This window comes from Phragmites australis, chromosome 19 (genome assembly GCF_958298935.1).
Source record: "Phragmites australis chromosome 19, lpPhrAust1.1, whole genome shotgun sequence".
Classification (NCBI taxonomy): domain Eukaryota; kingdom Viridiplantae; phylum Streptophyta; class Magnoliopsida; order Poales; family Poaceae; genus Phragmites; species Phragmites australis.
Genome location: NC_084939.1, coordinates 1,125,746 through 1,144,516, shown reverse-complemented (window position 1 = coordinate 1,144,516; position 18,771 = coordinate 1,125,746). Strand labels below are relative to the sequence as shown.

General features: G+C 42.6%; 2 protein-coding genes across 2 annotated transcripts; one reads left to right on the top strand and one right to left on the bottom strand.

Annotated features, from left to right (window-relative positions):
• Positions 1–2,896: 2,896 nt before the first annotated feature.
• LOC133900634 (translationally-controlled tumor protein homolog) lies at positions 2,897–5,110 on the bottom strand. Its single transcript, XM_062341829.1, has 5 exons — positions 4,951–5,110; positions 4,540–4,613; positions 3,812–3,937; positions 3,571–3,728; positions 2,897–3,234 (listed from the first exon to the last, which is right to left on the bottom strand). The coding sequence occupies exons 1-5, from the start codon at positions 4,976–4,978 to the stop codon at positions 3,117–3,119; spliced, it is 504 nt and encodes a 167-aa protein (XP_062197813.1). The 5' UTR covers positions 4,979–5,110; the 3' UTR covers positions 2,897–3,116.
• A 4,470-nt stretch (positions 5,111–9,580) lies between these two features.
• On the top strand, positions 9,581–15,875 carry LOC133900142 (auxilin-related protein 2-like). The gene is made up of 8 exons (XM_062341281.1): positions 9,581–10,368; positions 11,546–12,947; positions 13,035–13,170; positions 13,273–13,370; positions 13,559–13,624; positions 13,849–13,938; positions 14,791–14,967; positions 15,393–15,875. The coding sequence occupies exons 1-8, from the start codon at positions 9,698–9,700 to the stop codon at positions 15,429–15,431; spliced, it is 2,679 nt and encodes an 892-aa protein (XP_062197265.1). The 5' UTR covers positions 9,581–9,697; the 3' UTR covers positions 15,432–15,875.
• Positions 15,876–18,771: the final 2,896 nt, after the last annotated feature.

Below are 18,771 nucleotides of genomic sequence, written 5' to 3'. Positions count from 1 at the left end.
AATTTCAAAAAAAATCGGAAAAAATTATTTGGCAAAATTTGAATTTTGGAAAAAAAAAATCGTGATTTTAGCTGTTCGGTAACCGCTCGGTTTTGGTCGGTTACAGAGCGGTTTGGGTCAGTTACCGAGCTATTTTCTCGTATTTTTGAATTAGCCGGTTACCGAGTGGTTTGGGTCGGTAACCGCTCGGTTTTCTCGATTTATCGAGCGGTTTTATCGAATTTCAGTGCAGTTCAACAAAAAACCCAAAAAAGGGATCAACCTTGTAAAATCAATAACTAATTCATCTGAGCTTCAAATCAAGTGAAACAAATTTTTTTGGCTTCCTTTTAACATGATCTACATGATAAAAGTATTTATACTCATAAAAAAGTTCAAAATTTTCTGTGAGAAATTGTATTTGTTAAACCAAATTAAATGCATAGTTTACTCTTTGCTAATCCAAAAATCATGAAACTAATTTTGTTAGTCTTATTACATGATCCTATGTCTTTTAAAAATACATTAACTCATGAATTAGTTATTGTAACATGCATGATTATGTAAATGTGTTGCAACTAGATTAATTCATAACTGACCCATCACACCTCAAAAATTAGTGAAACCACTTTCATTAGCTTATTTATACTATGATTTACGTAGAAAAAATAATAGTAGACATGAAAAAGTTAATTACAGTGTTGTTTCTTAACATATTCACTTTATGCTTGTGAACTTTGTAAAAATCATAGAGAATTTAATAAAACTCTAAATAAAGTGAAATCAATTTTAAAGATTCTCTTAAAATACGTTTTATACAAGAAAAATATGTGTTTGCATGTTACACTTTTACTTAACGTGAGTTAATAACTGAGCCGCACGCTTCAATTTTTTTCATTTTTTTAAACTTTCTCCCTATAGAATATGATGCAAACGACATTATTTTTGAAATTTTTTTTCATAGAAAGTCTTAGAATTGTGTCTAGTTTTTTTTAAGATTTTTTTTTTGAATTTTTTATTTTTTCAAATTTTTTGAATTCAAATTTCGGTTATCGTTCGGTTTCTGAAACCGGACCGGACCGAGAAGTTCGGTAATCGCGATTTTTGGACGGTTACCGACGGTTTTTTAACCCTGCTGGCCGGTACACTGCAACACCTGTTGATGTAACTGTAACCAGGCAACGGACGATTCGTTGTACAATCACAACAAGATCTACATGATTTCCCGAGTGTCTTTTTTGGATGGCCGACGGTTTTTATCCTTTGAAATTTCCTTGAATGGCCAAGGGTTTTCTAGTCCATTTAGATAATTCTCTAGTGTTATTTAGTAAATGGCGAAAGGTGATGTTCTGTTGGGAATTATTGGTTAGTGATTTTTTTGGCTAATTCGTTTTCATCCTCGCGAAATGTTCAAATTAAACTAGAAGAAAACCCTCGGCCACTTGAGAAAATTTTCTATACAAGGACAATAACCGTTGGGCAATCGAAAAAAAACACTCCGGAAATCTTGAAGATCCAGTAGTGAATGCCCTAACTAAGGTCCTACACTGTTCATGTCTGTGTCTCATCGTTGCCGGTGCTCTTGTTGCCTGGCGACTGTGAGATGACAGTTTTGAGAATGTTCTTGCTCCGCTTCAACCGGACGTGAGCTCGTCGCGTTGAAGATCCCTTCTTCTTTGGTTCACGATGGCCTCCAACGGCGACTTACATCGAGCTGAAGATGAGGCGAATGTATACCACCGATGGCCGCTCAGGCAGGTCGTAGCAACGTGCATGACCAGTTTGACCACAACGAACGAACGAACGAACTAGGGTAGCAACTGGGCTTATAATTACTTCTCTCAGTTTCCGGACAACCAATGCCGGATCTCAATCATAGATTGTTAGGCCACAAATTAAGCTGACAGAAGTGCATGAATCTCATATGACTCAAAGCCAGCGTACATGTCACTTCAAATCTGAAGCATCCAGCATCTATCATAAACATTAAAGAAGCAAGGGAAGAAGATGAGACGTGCAAATCAGCGCGAATTATACCACGAAAAACTTCAGGGTGCATCTATCTTTGGCCATTACAATTTACAGTGTAATAAATACCACCGTTCCCGGCACATAATCCAACCATCCACAAGTTTTTCAAACACTCATGTCGACATCCAGAACAAGCAAACAGATTTAGAGATAGCATTTCGAGCACAATCTTAAGAATTAACATGACCGATTCCATCGGGCTTACTCCTCTCCAACAAGAGCTACCGATATTTCGTACCAAATACCAACCTATGATTTACAAGACAAGAGAGTGCAAGAGACGGCAAGGAGGTGGCATTGGAGAAACAACGATCCCGAGCTAGTTAGGGCAGGCGAGGAGGATCACCGGTGGCGCCAAGGGAGGCGGTTGCAAGTGACAGCGGATGTGTCTGTCGTCGGTGGATGTAGGAGCAGCGGGCAGCGGCGGAGGGGGCTCACCGGAGCGGAGGAAGGGGGAGCGGGGGACCTTTGCTAAGCGCCTATGAGCATTCGACCGTGTGCTAGATAGAGACTCCAGTTTCATAGTTGATACATCCACCACAATCACACGGGTGACAAATCTTAGTTAAGCTTGTGATTGATCACTTGACACCATAAACAAGCAACAAAGTTGCAAAACAACCACAACACCAGAGGTGAAAATAACAAGTTTTGTATTTTCAGGGTCAACACGTCTCGGGCCAGCCACACTGACACCGGCCTCCGGGGTCACTCGCTGTGAGCACACTACCATGGAACAATACTTGATGTATCGACAAAGTTTCTCCGCAATTTTAATTCATAGATGGAACAATCAATCTACCAAAGCCTTAGCTGCTGCAGTCTCATGAAACAAGCAGGAACGAGAAGAGGACCAGATATGCAAAATAAGTGGGCAACACAAGGATACGACAACAGTTTCACGATTCATATATCTTTGCCCATCACAAAGCAAATACCACAGTTCAGGCATTATAATTCAATCATCAGATAGTTTTCAAAAGGCTCATCTCAACATCCAGAACAGGCAAACAGATAGTAACCGACTCCGACACTAGAGACCACGCTAGAATCAGCAGACAGCCAGTGGTCAGAACAAAAAATAGGGACTACGTAGGTAACACCGCCTAGCACTTGACCTCCTTCAGCCCGTGCGCGAAGTACAGGAACGTCGGGTCGGTGGCTCCATCCTTGTAGTAGGCGAACACCAAGCTTCCATCATCATGCATGCTCTCACCAACAAAGCTGCAACAAATCAAGCACTCCGCTTTAGACATTGAATTTTTCATTGAAGCAGTCGTGAACACAGTAGAAAAACAGTAGTAGAATTACTCTTGTGGCATAATGATGCATGGTAGAAACATGTAATCTGAGATTCATTGGTGCATGGAGAATTCGATGATAGCACAAAGCAATATGCCAATGTGAACTAACGCACAATAATATTTTCATCAAGGTATAGGTTTCAAGAATAGATATTGCAACACGTAGAAACATTGGTAATTAGCTAGTATTACTAGACCAACACTAGATATCAAAAGTACCATTGCCAGATTCAGGTAAAGAGAAAATAGAACTTACAACTGAAGGTCCTTCAGCTTCCCAAGAAGGAACTTGGTGGCAGACTCAATGTTCTTCTTGAAAATCTCCTGCTGCTCCCCCTCCAGCTTGGGAGTGAGGGTCTTGATGTAGCGCTTCATGAAGGTAACAAACTGCTTCTTGTCAAAAGCAGGTTGCTCCTGCAAACGACAATGCATGGTTAGCACAAAAACTCAGTGCAAAGAGCATCCACGGCGACAGAAAAGACAGCAGAAGAGGGGACCTGAAGACGGAAGGTGTCGACAATGTCAACAACCTTCACAGCCTGGTCATCAACACCCTCGTCTTCGCCACCCTCAGCAGAAGGGTTGGCACCAATGTCCACATCAACGGCCCCTTGGACGACCCACTGCACGCATTCATTATATCAGTAACGAATCAAACCAAAACAACTCACTACCATCATGGAATCAGCATAATAAAGTATTAGATCTGGACAGCAAGATTAAAGCAGTCATCCAGATTGATGTAAATGTCTATAAATTAGATCCCCAGGAATCCGTACACAGGGAAGCAACACCACTTCGCCAATGTTAAAAGTTTGGACAGTCTGCTTTTGCAACAAACTACTAGTAACATCAGACACAGCAATCAACACAAAATCCTAAGTACAATCCTGATCAGTCCTAACACATTCCTAAACCAACAAGGCCAACCATAGTACCATACACAATAACATCTCCAAAAAAAGCACACAGCCGCCAGACACGCATTCGATTAGTATAGACATCCACCAGTGAGCCATATAATGATCAGACGAATCTGAATCAAGAAAACAGTAGATGGTATACTACAATAAGCAACTAGAAGGCTGCAATTGGTCGAGATCGAGTACAAAACAACCCCATAGGTTCTAATCAATGAAGCCCTGCACGACTGCACCAATACAAACTATCGAGCATAGCACACAGAACAAATTTTGATACGTAGCGAATCGGCGAGTGCACATACCTTGCCCTCGACTTCCCAGAGCACGCCGTTCTCGATCTCCTTGTATGGGAACGAGTCCGAGAGGAGCTCATCGCCTGCAACACATCAAGCAACATCGCTTTAGCGAGCTCAAGCACACTACTTCCATCAAATCACGCAACGATTCAGTCAAATCGATTAAAAAACATCTACAAATAGAGACCCACACGCAGATCTGACAGCTCGAGCCCAAACAAGTAATCAAATCGCAAATTTTCCCTTCGTGGTTCAGGATCGGTGACCTAGACATGATTCGATTCCAACACCCGAACGAAACACACAGGCAGTTACATCCAACTACGGCGCCCTCCCAAATCCTACCCCCTACTGAGAAACCAGAAGAAAAAAAAACCAAGAAAAATCAGGAGAAAATTCATGGCGGGAGCCACGCACCGGTGAGCAGATCCTGGTAGACCAGCATGATGGCGCCTCTTCAAATCTCTCTCTCTCTCCCACCTCCCAAAAGGGGCTCGAAACCCTAGGTCTCGAGCGAGGGAAGTAGCGGCGGATGGAGCGCGAGGGCTCGCGGCGGAGGCGACCGCAGCTTATTTATAGCCGGGGCGAACCACCCGGTTCGCGCTCCTGGCCGTTGGATGCCTGGGGCTCGGTGCGAATAATTTTTCTTGGACGGTCGAGATCCTCCTCGTTCCAGACGTGACGGGTCGGGTCCGGTTTCTCAGGGGCAGAAGAGTCTTTTGCGTCGTCCGGTCGTGTGATGGGGATACTTGGGCCGGATATTCGGAGATGGACGGCTCGGATGCACGCGCCGCCTTCGCGTCTCGTATTGCCGACAAGGGGACAGATACGAAGGGTCCTTCCCTTTTTGGTAATACCATTGCAACCCACATATGATCGTATTAGTTTCGCGGGACATAATTACATGTGGTTGTTTAAAACGTAGGAATTTCACGGAAAACGATTTGACAGCTCGAGTTGTACTTTTTCTTATATTAGCTAAGTGCTTATGTATTATAACGACAATATAAATATTGAATGCGGTAACACTAAGCATAAACTTAAAGATACGGAGATATCTATGTGCTATGAAAACGTCACTAAATGATTATATTAGGAGCGATATTGTAGTTTGATTTTAGATAGGATCTGAAAAAGAAGAAGGAGATTATTCGCTAATTTTTATCCTAATTTATTTACTTATTTGTTTAGTAAAACAGATCTCATATATGTAGCCGATAACAAGACGAGAAGATTTGAGGACGAAAGTAGATGATAAAAATGGATAAATTATTCAAATTTTAGGAGATTTTATTAGATAGGAGGGGAGTAAGGAAAGATATGACGTGAGAACCAACTCGGAACATAAATATCTTATTATTTTGTTGAATTTTTAATTTTATGCTAAAACGGTGTAATAATGTGTTGGGCTATCTGTCCTTGTGCATCACATGATTCAAAGGCTTAAATTGATTTGCCACTATCTTAAAGAAAAAAAATGTCAGATCCAACAAACACACATCTAATTAGCCCTCATTTGAAATATGGCAAATTCATATGACTTTTTCAGGATTTATATCAGGTTGGCAAGTTTATTGTAACATTCACGCGCTACAAATTAATGGTTCTTCGCGTGTAAGTTTTCGATCCAAAAATATATGAAAGTGTTCATGAGGACGAATTGTGTTCACCAACCTACCGTAATGATTAATTTCATGCCGGACCCATTTTTGCACACATCACTTGCGAGGCTATAACTGTCGTAAGAGAACGAAAACCTCTTTTGGTGATATTATATTTTTCACATCTAGTTGATCCCATCTTTACCAAAAGCTGAGCGCCGAAAGGGAGGTGCTAAAGCTCTAAGACAGATTCCATGCTAGGGTATAGCGATGGATGGATAATCCTGGCCATCCCAATCCCAATGAGCATAAGGTTCAGACTAGCTTCAGAGTAAAGTGAGCACATTGGAATAAAGTTACTGTTAAAAGTCAAGCAATTTGCATGGTCCCTGTTCTTGCCATCCAATTATTTGTGTGCAACCTTGATCTTGAGAAAATATTTTGTTCCTGCAGTGTAGGTATACGTTGCTTAAGAATATCTCAGTTGGCCAACTGAAAATCCATGTCCAGAGTCCACATTAGTATTCAAACAGCTATAGAAATCACAGACAGTTTGCAAGTTTTCATTCGTACAAGCGCTTCAATGCTGTGGATCTTCAGAATCTACTCGATGCAAAGATCAGTGTGTAAGCATGTGTCATGCCTGAATCAAGGCAGTGAGCAATCACCATGTTCATGCACCATGGAAAAATAGGGTGGTTATGCTAACGTGGTTATATTAGCCTGTGCTGATGCCAAATTTTGGTGTTTATCTGATTGCAGTGGGTTCGGTTAGACACCCAAGAGTGGCAAATGACCTGAAGGACATTTATGGCATTTTAGATCCCTGTTGATGGGAAAAGAAAGTGCAAACACTTAAAGGCCAAAATGGAAAATAAAATAAAAGTGACAGTGACAGTTTATAGTGTGCAGCGACACATATGAATGCTGAGCACTTACATGCACACATGTAACATCTATCGTTGATATGTTAACTAATATAGGAGCTTTGCACATTTTTGAAATGTTTTCTTTTGTTTTTGTTGTTTATTCTCGTTGAAATAATTTGTAATGTTTTAATGGTGCTATTTGTTAAGTATTTGATAGGAATGCATGCATCTTGGCAGCTTGCATGCTGTAGGAAGTTATGACAAAAGTTCCACTCCATATCAAATAATTCCACATAATCTGAATTATGTCGATCGGATGCCAAACTCAAACTAGTCTGCCTCTATTTCTGTTGAGATAAACGAAACTATTGCGATTAATCCATTCTGAGCAAGCTGTTGTTTGTTTGCTGCAGTTGGACGTAAGTTTCTCAAGCCTGATGGTACCTCGGTGGTGAGGAAGGATATGATGCTGATTTCATGTACTGCTTCGGCTGCACCGAGAGGATATCTCATCCCAAGGGTGAAAAGGGTATTGCTGGACATTGTAACATTCCACACGCTTACGAGGATTTGCGTTAGTATCGGTGCAATGCTAGTCTACTCAACAAGTGAATGAACATTTGGAATTCTGTAGTTGGAAGATTGCTATCTTCTTTTATGCGAGAAGCTAGAAGTAGTACGTCGTGGGGGTCGTTTTGTTTACGGCGGAGGATTGGGATTGCCGCCACCGGCGGCGTCGTTGTTGCCGGCCATCGCCGACGTACGTACTCCGACAAACCTGTGTAGCTAGCAGCAAGGAAGGAATTAGCACACTCTGCAGGTATAGTACGTAGCTGATATAGGTATATATGCAACTCGACCGATCCCCCCTATGCAATGCACGTACGTGCGGCGGGGCAGGAGACGGGCCAGGGAGAGGGCTGCCACCATGACCGCACTAATCTCTGCTAACCGTTGCCGGCTTATAGCTCGATCTAGTCAACTAGGCCGTGTCTAATGGCGGTCCGATAGTTTAGGCACGGCCCGAGAGTTAGGCCGGCACAGCATGTCTCGTCGAGCTGTGTCTGGGCCGATGCCTCGATCCAGTGTGTCGGTCTGACTACGTCCCGTCCGTGCCCCACCTCTTTCTTCTTCCTCCTGTTCTTCCTCTTTGCCATCTCTCCCATTTCTTCTTCCTTCTGGCGCCAAGCTCCCCTCTCTGTCTTTCACTCTGGCGCCCCACTCCCCAATCACCTCAAAAACCCGCGGTGGTGGCGTACGTGGGGGCAAGGCAGAGGAGATGTCGCCGATCGTGGATGACGAAGGGCGATGCCAAGGTGGGGGAGGCAACGATGCGGCCTGGAGGAGCTGGGTTAGCGTGGCGGAGGGTGCAGATCTGACAGCATGAGCACCATTGGAAGCGATGGAGGTTGACGGGCAGGGGAGTCTTGCACTCTATCAAGTGGAAGACTAAGCACAATGTATCAGGTTAAGAGGAATTGGAGAGAAAAAATTAACCATACGATGAAAATCGGACAAATTAGATTCGTCAATTGAGATTTAGTCCATTTTCAGATGTTCTGAAGTATAACATCACCCTTTGTTTGAAGGTTTAGATGGACGCTTGGCCATCTGTTGATTCATTAAAAAAAGAGGTGATGATACATGACCCCCTCTAGTCTAAGCTTACTATGAATGATATCAGATATCGCGCAGAAATTCTGGTTGTCCTTTTGGATGCAAAATCTATAAAAAATAATTAGGCAAACAGTTCCCGTATTTAAAACCGATCGACAGTTTGTTTACTTGAACGCTTTCTGAACCCTAAATATGTTACTTTTCTGTACCAGACTGCACAGAACCACTGCTTTTTAAAGCTACGTGGTGAAGGCCATATCTTTTGGATTCATCACTTTCGGATGAAAAAGGCCTAATGCCTTGAATGACACTCAACTAACATGCCAAGCTCTGCAGATGCAGACAGAATTATCCATTTGCTGTGTAACTGAATGCTGGAGAGTGCTTCTCCGAAAAGGCAAAAATAAAAGAAAATTTATCTTCTATGAACTCGAATTTGAAGTTTCTCCCTAAAAGCTATGATTTGTGTGATCAGTCCATGAACTCGAATTCGATTTGAAATTGATAAGAGGCTTCAGTGGGGTAATAAGCTCTAATCCTTGTGCACAGGTTCAAGTTGACATTTTTTTCCAATTCAATAAAATCAGTTCGATAAAATATCCTCTCTCTCTCTTTTGAGCCAATCTGAGCAGTGCAAGTGTAGCCCAATCTTCCAAGATCTAGTGATCTACGCGTAGTTGGCAGTTAAATATATAAAAAAGAAAAGCACATGGGAACCCGATTTCTTTGTGCGAGAATTTCCCAATTCCCCGTTCAAGTGGCGCGTTTGAATAGGTTTTCCAATTAATTATAAGTTCAAAAATCTTGTCAGCTTCAGTCGACAAACTAAAAAATATAAATTCAAACTCGAAGCACAAAAAAAGTTATTTGAAAATTGCCGTTGCCGTGGCAACCTCCGGTGGGGCCAACGAGGCAGCCAGCGAAGAAGACAGAAAGAAGACACATCACCAGCCTCCCTTCCCTTCGCGCTGCTTCCCACCTCTCTCTCTCTCCCGATCTCTCACCGCGTTCGCTTCCTCTCTCTCTCTCTCTCCAGTCTCCACCCGTCGCCGGCGAGGCCGTTCCGCCCCCCGACCCATGGACGGCATCGAGGGCCTCCTGGCGCGCGACTTCGGCGTGCGGCCGCAGGGCAAGGCGGCGCCCATGGCCGCCTCCTCCCAGGCCGCTGGATCCGCCGCCGCCGCCGCCTGGACCAACCCCAGATCTGCCCCGGCCTCCGCGGCACCGTCCTATGACGACCACTTCGGCGCCCCAGCCCCGGCCTCCTCCTTCGACTCGCTCTTCGACTCGTTCAGGGGCACTACTACCGCCAGCTCCTCGTCGGCGGCGGCGGCAGCGAGGGCCAAGCCGGTTCCTTCCGCGGCGCCGGCGTACGATGACGACATCTTCGACGCAGTCCCCGGGCTGAGGTCATCCAACTCTAACACGTCCTCGTCCGGCGCGCGGTACGACGACGGCGTGTTCGGGGCGGCGGCCCCCGCGTACGACAACGTGTTCGCTAGCAACCGCTCCGCGCCGCCGCCGGCGTACGACGATTTCCTCGGAGGGTTCGGGAGCGGGCCGCGGGCGGAGGAGAAGAAGAGGTCGGTGGATTTTGACGCCGACGGCGACGACCTGCTTCTTGGGGGCTTTGGGAGGAGTCCAACAGAGGAGAAGAGGAAGCCGGCGGCGGAGGCGGAGGAAACGGGGGGTACCGGGTTCGATGATCTGATCCCGGGGTTCGCGGGGAGCAGCCCGCCGAGGATTAGGTGAGCAAAATCGAATCTTTCTTCACTTGGATCTGCATTTGGCATGGGTGCTAGTTCATTTAGATCAGAGCCATTGGTAATGTGAACTCGGATGGATCAGAGCCATTGGTAATGTGAACTCGGATGGATCGGAGTGAAATAGGCAAGCTAGATCAGAGCCTTTGTTGTGGTCTGCGATTAAACCGAGCAAATTTAGCTGCTGTTCTTCTTTACATGCATTGGGCTAATGTTACAGTATGTGACATGAGCTTTTGTGCGTAAATTAGACTGGTTGTGGTAAAAGAAATGTATGTATTATAGTGATCCTGTGATGAAGAGGGGCCTATGTGAACTTAGAGATGGAAAGGGAGAGGGCAGTGCTTGCTTCCAAGCAATATGTCATAGGAAACCTCACATTTACCTGATAAGTCCTAAAGTTACACCTGGAAGTTTTGTCTATGTAAATGAATACTGCAGGAAGGAAAATACGACAAGATTATGTAATTTTTCTTATTCAACGAAGGGATATAGACTATATAACATTAGTTACCTACCATGCCGTACCATTATCAGAGGTATCATGTGCCATGAGTGGTCGTTCTTAACCTTATCTTACACGTATACATCATCTTAATTATGTTTGCTCGCACAATTGACCCATTTGCCATGTGTCTGCGATCCATTGTTGAACCAACTACTTTTTATACCATGCTATTCCATAATGTTACATAAGCGGTGTCAAAGTATGAGAAGCTTTAGGTTCAATGTTGATTATGCTCAACTCCTGCTGATGCAATTGAAAATCTTTTATTTTCGTATCTATGGATCAGAGAACTTGAGGGTAGTTCCTCAGTAAATAACCATTTCCATAAATGCTTATGGTTAAAAGAACATATTTATAGAGTGCGTCATTTGTGCAGTAGAAATGTTGGTTGTCATTTGTTAAGTGTTATATAAATATAGGCCTAAAGTGTCCTGGGTTCGCCCATATTCGGCCCATGAACTCTCTTTTTGTACGTGTATATCCATTGCAATAATGTCTAAAGTGTGCTGTTGTAAATATCTTTCCTCTCTCTTAAAGTTGACATCACTAACTTTCCGTGTTTATGCAAATACTAGCCCGTTTCTTCTATATCCTCTCAGTTATGTGTTTTACTCCTGAGTCCTTACAACTCCTCATGCTCATTGTAATTTTCAGGAAGGCTAATGATGATAACAAAAAGAAGCCAGCAGTTCCAACTTCTAAACCAACAGCTAGCATGGCAGATGACCCATTTGTTGTTCTAGAAAGAGCTTCCACTTCAGGTTCTGCATATACATCCCCAGGGAGATCCACAGATCCCTTGGAAGATCTGGATAAGTCTGCAAACTCTGAAGGCAAGAATGTCAACAATACTGATGCTGATGATAGTTTATTCGAGGATACAAGTGCTTTTGACCAGGTCCCAGGATCAGATCCTTTGTTTACCTCTGAAATCAATGGTCATACCAAGGACAGTAACCCGTCAAGCGTAGCCCAAGATTCCAGCCCTGTACAGCATTCAGTGAATGGAAATCCAGCACGCAAATTTTCTATGGAGGACCTTGGAAATGTCATGCCTAAGTCACAGTCTGCAAGGTATTCTGATATTCGAGGTGATGATACGGATCAGTCACCAAGATCTACTGAATCTGAAGATGATGTATGGCTTACAGTTTCTGAGATTCCCCTCTTCACACGGCCAACTAGTGCTCCGCCACCTTCCAGATCACCACCTCTTCTTAAACAGAAACCACTGGGAGCAAATGCAAATAGAAAGAAGAATGAGCATGTTCGTCGGTCTAGCCAAAATCACAATCATTACACAGATTTACCAAAGCAAGCAGAGGTTTCTTCAATGGATGATCTGGAAGGTTTTGCCATGGGCAAATCTCACATGCCTGCTTATGACAACAATGTTTTTGATGAAGAGTTTGAAAGAAATTCATCAGATCGTGAAGAGAAAGACAGGCAGGAAAGATTGGAACAAGAACGAGAAATGAGACTGAGGGAGGAAATGGAGAGAGAACAGCGAAGACTTGAAAAGGAGAGGGAACTGGAGCAGCAGAGAGAGAGAGAGAGAGGAAGACAAGCAGTGGAGAGGGCTACAAAGGAGGCACGGGAGAGAGCAGCTTCTGAAGCTTGTGCAAAAGCTGAAAGGGAGGCTTGCCAGCGTGCACAGCGTGCTGCTGTGCAAAGGGCCACACAGGAAGCCCGTGGGAGGGCTGCAACTGAGGCCAAAGAAAGAGCTGCTAGGGTTGCTGCAGAAGCAAGGGAGAGAGCTGCTGCTGAAGCCAAGGAGAGGGCCGCTGCTGAAGCCAAGGAGAGGGAGAAGGTTGCTGCTAAGGAGAGGGCTGCAGCAGAAAGAGCTGCTGCTGAGAGAGTTCAGCAAGAAGCAAGGAAGAGAGCTGAACGAGCTGCAGTGGAAAGAGCTGCTGCTGAGGCTCGAGAAAGGCAGGCAGCAGCAGCTGCTGCTGCTGCAAGAGAAAAACAGAGCACGCCAGATGATCTTGAGTCATTCTTTGGTGTGGATGCTCGTGCCAATAGTGCACCAAAGCAGAGGGCTCCAACCCCAACAGTGGTGAGTACATCTGCCATAATGTTCATATATAAAAAAACTGTCTGCTGGGCATTTAACACTGTCTTTTGCTTACGTGGGATGTTTTAGGATTCTATGTTTGCTTCTGGAGCTCAAGGTAGAGGAATTGTTAACGGATCACAAAGAGCAACATCAACCTCAGCATCTGTGAGAAAAGCGCCATCAGCCACAGGTTTTGGGGATGATCTGTCTGACTTATTTGGGGGTATTAGTCTTCCCAAAAGTAGCAGTAATTTTATAAATTTTCAATGATATTGTGCTCCTAATTTTGCTGTGTCTGTAATCCATTATTTTTTTGTCTTTCCAGCCCCTGCATCATCGGACGTATTTCAAGAAGTTGAAGGGGAGAGTGAAGAAAGAAGACGAGCTAGGTTAGAACGTCATCAGAGGACCCGTGAACGGACGGTAATGTTGTTTAGAAATTGATTTCAAATTAGCAAGAAAAGAATATTCACTATCTCCTGCTATCAATAAGTGTTATTGCCAATGATCTATTTGGCTAATTCCGTGTATCAGTCTACCTTTTCCTTACTATAAAGAAATGACAGCTACTCCATTCTCTCATTACTGTTCATCATTTAACGTATCTCCAGGCGAAAGCTCTGGCTGAGAAGAATGAACGAGATATGCAGGTCCAGAGGGATCAGGCGGAGAGAGATGTAAGTCTTATGTTGCCCATATATGTAGCAGGTTGATTCTGCGTATTTTAGTAGATGTACACTCAACAGTCCACATTATTCTGCTTTTTTCCATTTATTTTCATTTCTTTATAATCTTGCCGGCATTTTCTTATTCACATGGTCACAGTGTCTCTTGGCCCTTTTAGCTACACATTCTTGGTTGCTAATAGTCCATTTGTTTTTTTGGACTTTCTGAATTCCAGAGAATTGGAGACACACTAGACTTTGAAATTAAGAGGTGGTCTGCTGGAAAAGAGGGCAACTTGCGTGCTTTGTTATCAACTTTACAATACGTGAGTCACTGATACTTTTGCCACTGTGAAGTTATATTGCATGTTTTTTTTACCCAGTTGTATGTTTAGTTTTTGGGTCTTATGCATTTTTATGTGCCTACCCCAACTTGTTTGGGACAAAAAGGCTTGGTTGTTGTTGTATGCATTTTTTTATGTAAAGCTGCTTGATATTTCCTTTTGTGTGCGACAAATATCATTGTTACTTCGACTTTTTTTTTTGGTTGTGATTCAGTTAAGCTTTTTTTAGGTACTTCATATGACCAAATGGTCCTGACTCAAATTTACCAATTTGCTTTTTTCGTTGAGCTGACCTAATTCATGTAGTCAACGCCAACAAATGGGGATTTGCTTGTTGTGTTTTTAGCTTCGGTTAATGCTGCTAGCAGCTTGATAACTGTAATACTACACCTACTGTAATATTCTGTGTTTTTTACTAAAAGAAACCATTCACCTTTCAAGTATCAACCCTCTTTCAAACATTAATGAAAGTAAAGTTTACTTCCCGGTAAAAGTAAGATTTTTGTATAAGTGGCCAAGTACATTTTTTTTTGGTCTACATGACTATCATAATTTTGATGGATTTTCTAAACTTTCACCTGATAGTGATTCAACTATCTGTTTCATTTGCCAGTAGTTTCTTTGAAGTATGTTACAATGCAGATCTATTTGCTCAGTGATACAAGTCCAGTAAATCTAACATTTAATCGATAATTGCTTTCAGATGAAATAATTAATGCCTTGTAGGCTCATAGTTCATTTGATTCAATACTTCTATACAAATTATTTGGATGGTTGTAAGGTACATAAAAAATGTATATTTCATTTACTAATATATACCTTCTTTCTAAACAGATACTTTGGCCAGAATGTGGATGGCAAGTTGTATCCTTGACCGATCTGATCACTGGTGCTGCTGTTAAAAAGCAGTACAGAAAGGCAACATTATGCATCCATCCTGATAAGGTGCAACAGAAGGGTGCAACTCTTCAGCAGAAATATATTGCCGAGAAAGTCTTTGATATTCTTAAGGTGTGTATCCAGCTGCTTTGCGACAACATTTAATGCGATATAAGACCTAAGTACAGATTCGCTTGTATAGGAGAATTATCACTATTGCATCCTAATAACACGCTAAACAACATAGTTGGTGTGGTGTGCTACTATAGGGTTACCGGAACTACTTTGTTTGGCTTTCATTGTGAAAGCGTAGGAGAATTCTGACACACAGATCAACTGTTGAAAGAATATAGCAGTGGCTTTTAGCTTCCGGAACTATCAGGACTAATGTCATTCCATGATGAATTGTACATTTATGACCAAGTTCTGGAAGTCCATTCTTACACCGTTTTATGATTCACATCATTGAGTTGTTTCAGTGTCCATCGTACTATTGATGTCATGTGTTCGACCCTGTGACATTTCACTCAATCTTCCACCACCTTTTGTGTAAACAGGAAGCATGGAACAAATTCAACTCGGAAGAGCTCTTTTGAAGCACTCTCTGTGACTGTGAATATATATAAGCTTAACTGTATATCCACAGGAAGCACTGGAAGCAAGACACAAATGAACAATGTGAAACCTCCACTAAAATTACCATTGCTTAACATAGTCTGTTCAATTGCTCGTCCCTTCTACTCTGTTCTGTCCTCATTTGTATGTGTTCAGTCCATGGTACTTCCACTACCACTTAAATGTATATGTAGCCTTCTGTTCATTTGAGGACTGATGGCATGCTCTTTCTTTTGGGGTAGTTTTTACAGGGTGATTTACCTTATACAACCAAGATCACATTGTATTCTTTTCCGTTACTATCTTGTGTACAATGGACCACAGAAAGTCAAGCTACACTTGCTGCCTACCGTTGGTTTTACCGAAAGAGATGTACACTGTACAGATTGTGTTATTGATTTGAAATTTCATTTGGTTTACTCTGATTTTGACCTGTATCTCCTTGATTCCATGCTTCATCCTGTTTCCCCAATGCTTCTGCCAATTTTTTCAGTTGATATATCGATGTACAGAACATCTAGGTGGTACTGCTATGCAAGCAACGAAATGTCAAGTGCAACAAAGATATTATTTTAGTTGGAATCGTATGAGGTAATTTTGTGTACTGATTCCGATTTCCATGCCATCTATTACGGTGACTTTTTAATAGTGATTTTTGTTGAGAAAGTACTTTTTTTCCCCATAAATTTGAATGTGGTAGTTAGTTAGATTTGGACGTACAAACTGGGCGTTACATGAGATGGCATGCAAGCCCAAATTGTAGCGTTACATGATTTAATACAACAAAGTTTTAAAGGGTGAGGTTTGAAATATCATCTCGGTATTAAGTTTTAATATCAAAATTTTGAAACCCAACAATTGAAATTTAAAGTTCCAAGATTCTGCTTTCTGAAAGGGATCGCTCGACAGATCAGGATCTCATCAGGGCTTTCGACATAGTCGTTTGTAACACATTTATCAGAGGAATTTAGTATGTATGCACATTCCCTAGGGATTTTTTTTCTTTACGGGCAACAATTCCCTTGGATTGATGGGAATTCACTAGACATCCTGGATTTGAGGACGTTTATTTTCCAACCGCACTTACCTTGACGCTTCCTCAACTATATACCTCGACCACGGCGAGCCGCACTTCTTCTCCCACCCGACGTCGGCGGGCCGGCCGCGGATCGACGGCAGGTTCGGCTACATCGAGACCACCAGGGAGCGCTGCGGAACCATCATCGGCGTGACGGACCACTGCAACGGCCTCATCCTCTGCTGCGGTACGTACGTGTGCAACCCCACGACGCGGCAGTGGGCGCCCGCGTCTGCCCCAGCTCGCCGGCGACGACGAACACAGGGAGCGCGGCGCGCATACCTCGTGTTCAACCAGGCCTGAGATTCAGGCAGTTGATTTATTCTTTTGTCGTGTTTTTGAGTTGAGATGAGATGAGATGAGTAATGCATGCATGGGTCATTCAGTTCACGCACACACCACCTGATGCATGAGATGAGTATTGAAATTTTCAAAATAATATGAAATTGATTTGTTCTTATGTTGTGTTCTTGAGTTGAATTATTCGTATGGATGATATGAAAAGATTTAAGTTTAAGATGAGTTGATTTGATTGTGAGATGCATTTATATAGATGAGATGAATTGATTTGAACATGCGGCGATGATGGCAGTGACAGAAGCACAACGGTGGCGGCGGCAGGAGCGGCAACTGAGCCGGCTCTTTTGAGTTGCTCATTAATTTTTTCGCTCGAAAACCTTTTCAGTGCCAGTTGAAGGCATGAACCGGCATTGAAAAAAACTTACAGTACCGGTTACAGACTGAGTTAAGAGTGCCGGTTGAAAAACAAGCAATAAAACCATTTTTCAACCAGCACTGATATACTTTTTTAAGTAGTGCGTATATGAATAATTTGTATATACGCCCTGCATGATCGGAGATTAGCTAGCGTACGTCTGCAAGTGTAAGCGCTAATCAGCGGTTGGTTTCGCTGAACAAATAACGTTATCACATGTGCTTGAGTTCTAGCCCTCCCGCTTCTTTTTAGTTACCTTTGAATAAATTCTGGCTCTGTCAGTCTGTGTAAGTAGTTGAGCTCTAGCGCCACGGTTGATTCAGTGACTTTTCTTGTAGTGTACCCTGCTTTAATTTCTACGAAGATTTACAGTTTGGCAAGTATTTAAGCCGAACATGCAGCTCTCAATTGGTCGAGTAGCAGCAAATCCTGCATTTCATGCACGTGCAGAGATGAATTAGTGCAACGAAACACGGCATGCATTTCATTTCAGGAGCACTGCATCACAACACATGCAGTACACCCGTTAGCTGTCGCTGCTGGCACCGCCGCACAGCGTCCCGGCGGCGTACCGGCGCCGGCGGCCTTGACCGCCGCAGTGGCCCCTGTCGCTTTCCTGCATCCCTACGACAGGATAGACCAGGAAGCAACAGGAGCGGCCGCCGGCAAGGTACCTGTACCAGGCCGGCTCACCTCGCCGGCCCGCTCAGCACCGTCGCCCGGAGGAACTTGGAGTGGTGCATTTCATGCATACAGTAAAAGATAATTTTTTATTTTTTATTTTTAAATATTTGCAAAGTACATTCTATTTACACATCTATGTTACCATCGCTCGATGGAAGAACTACAACAAGATATCGCCCTTCCAACAGGCAACATCTTTTAAAAAATAAAGATGTTACCTTTACAATAGGAGGTAGCTTAAAAAAATTACGTTTTATTGCTTTTAAAATTCAAAACACTATCGAAATATGATATATTTTTTTTTTGAAAAAGTAGGTTGTAGAGGATACTATAATCTACCTTAAAAAATTCAACTCAAACCAATACTTTTACAGTGAGAAATAAAAAGACAATTTATTGTACAGTCTCTCAGACAGTGTACAATGAAATTTATCTTTTTTTCTTCTTATTATACAAATCGTATTTTTTTGATTTTTTTAGAGATAGATAATAGTATCCTCTATAACATACATTTTTTTTAGAATTCTTTGTAATTATTTCAATAGTATTTTAAATTTAGAGAGCAATAGAACATAATGTTACTTCATTTTTAAAAAAATATAACCTTTTGAATGGACAACACAACCAGCGGGTGACGATAAGTTAAATGTACAATATTAAAAAAAAAGGATTCCAGACAAAGGTGTAGTCCATTGAACGGTGACAAGTGCTTAGGAGTAAATTTTGCTTATTTTTTGGAGCGAGTTTTGATTTGCGATATACTATCATAGCAGAAGAAGTGAATGGAAATTGGTCATGTTTCACGAATCTTGTAGGCTGTGATGTACTACAAGACAATTGTCTG

Coding starts and splice junctions, on each gene's coding strand:
- LOC133900634 (XM_062341829.1), bottom strand. CDS start 4,978: ATGCTGGTCTACCAGGATCTGCTCACCG. Junction 3,729..3,811: donor TCGACACCTTCCGTCTTCAG/GTCCCCTCTTCT, acceptor TGTCGTTTGCAG/GAGCAACCTGCTTTTGACAA. Junction 3,235..3,570: donor AAGCTGAAGGACCTTCAGTT/GTAAGTTCTATT, acceptor GATTTGTTGCAG/CTTTGTTGGTGAGAGCATGC.
- LOC133900142 (XM_062341281.1), top strand. CDS start 9,698: ATGGACGGCATCGAGGGCCTCCTGGCGCGCGACTTCGGCGTGCGGCCG. Junction 10,369..11,545: donor AGCAGCCCGCCGAGGATTAG/GTGAGCAAAATC, acceptor TGTAATTTTCAG/GAAGGCTAATGATGATAACA. Junction 13,625..13,848: donor GGGATCAGGCGGAGAGAGAT/GTAAGTCTTATG, acceptor TCTGAATTCCAG/AGAATTGGAGACACACTAGA.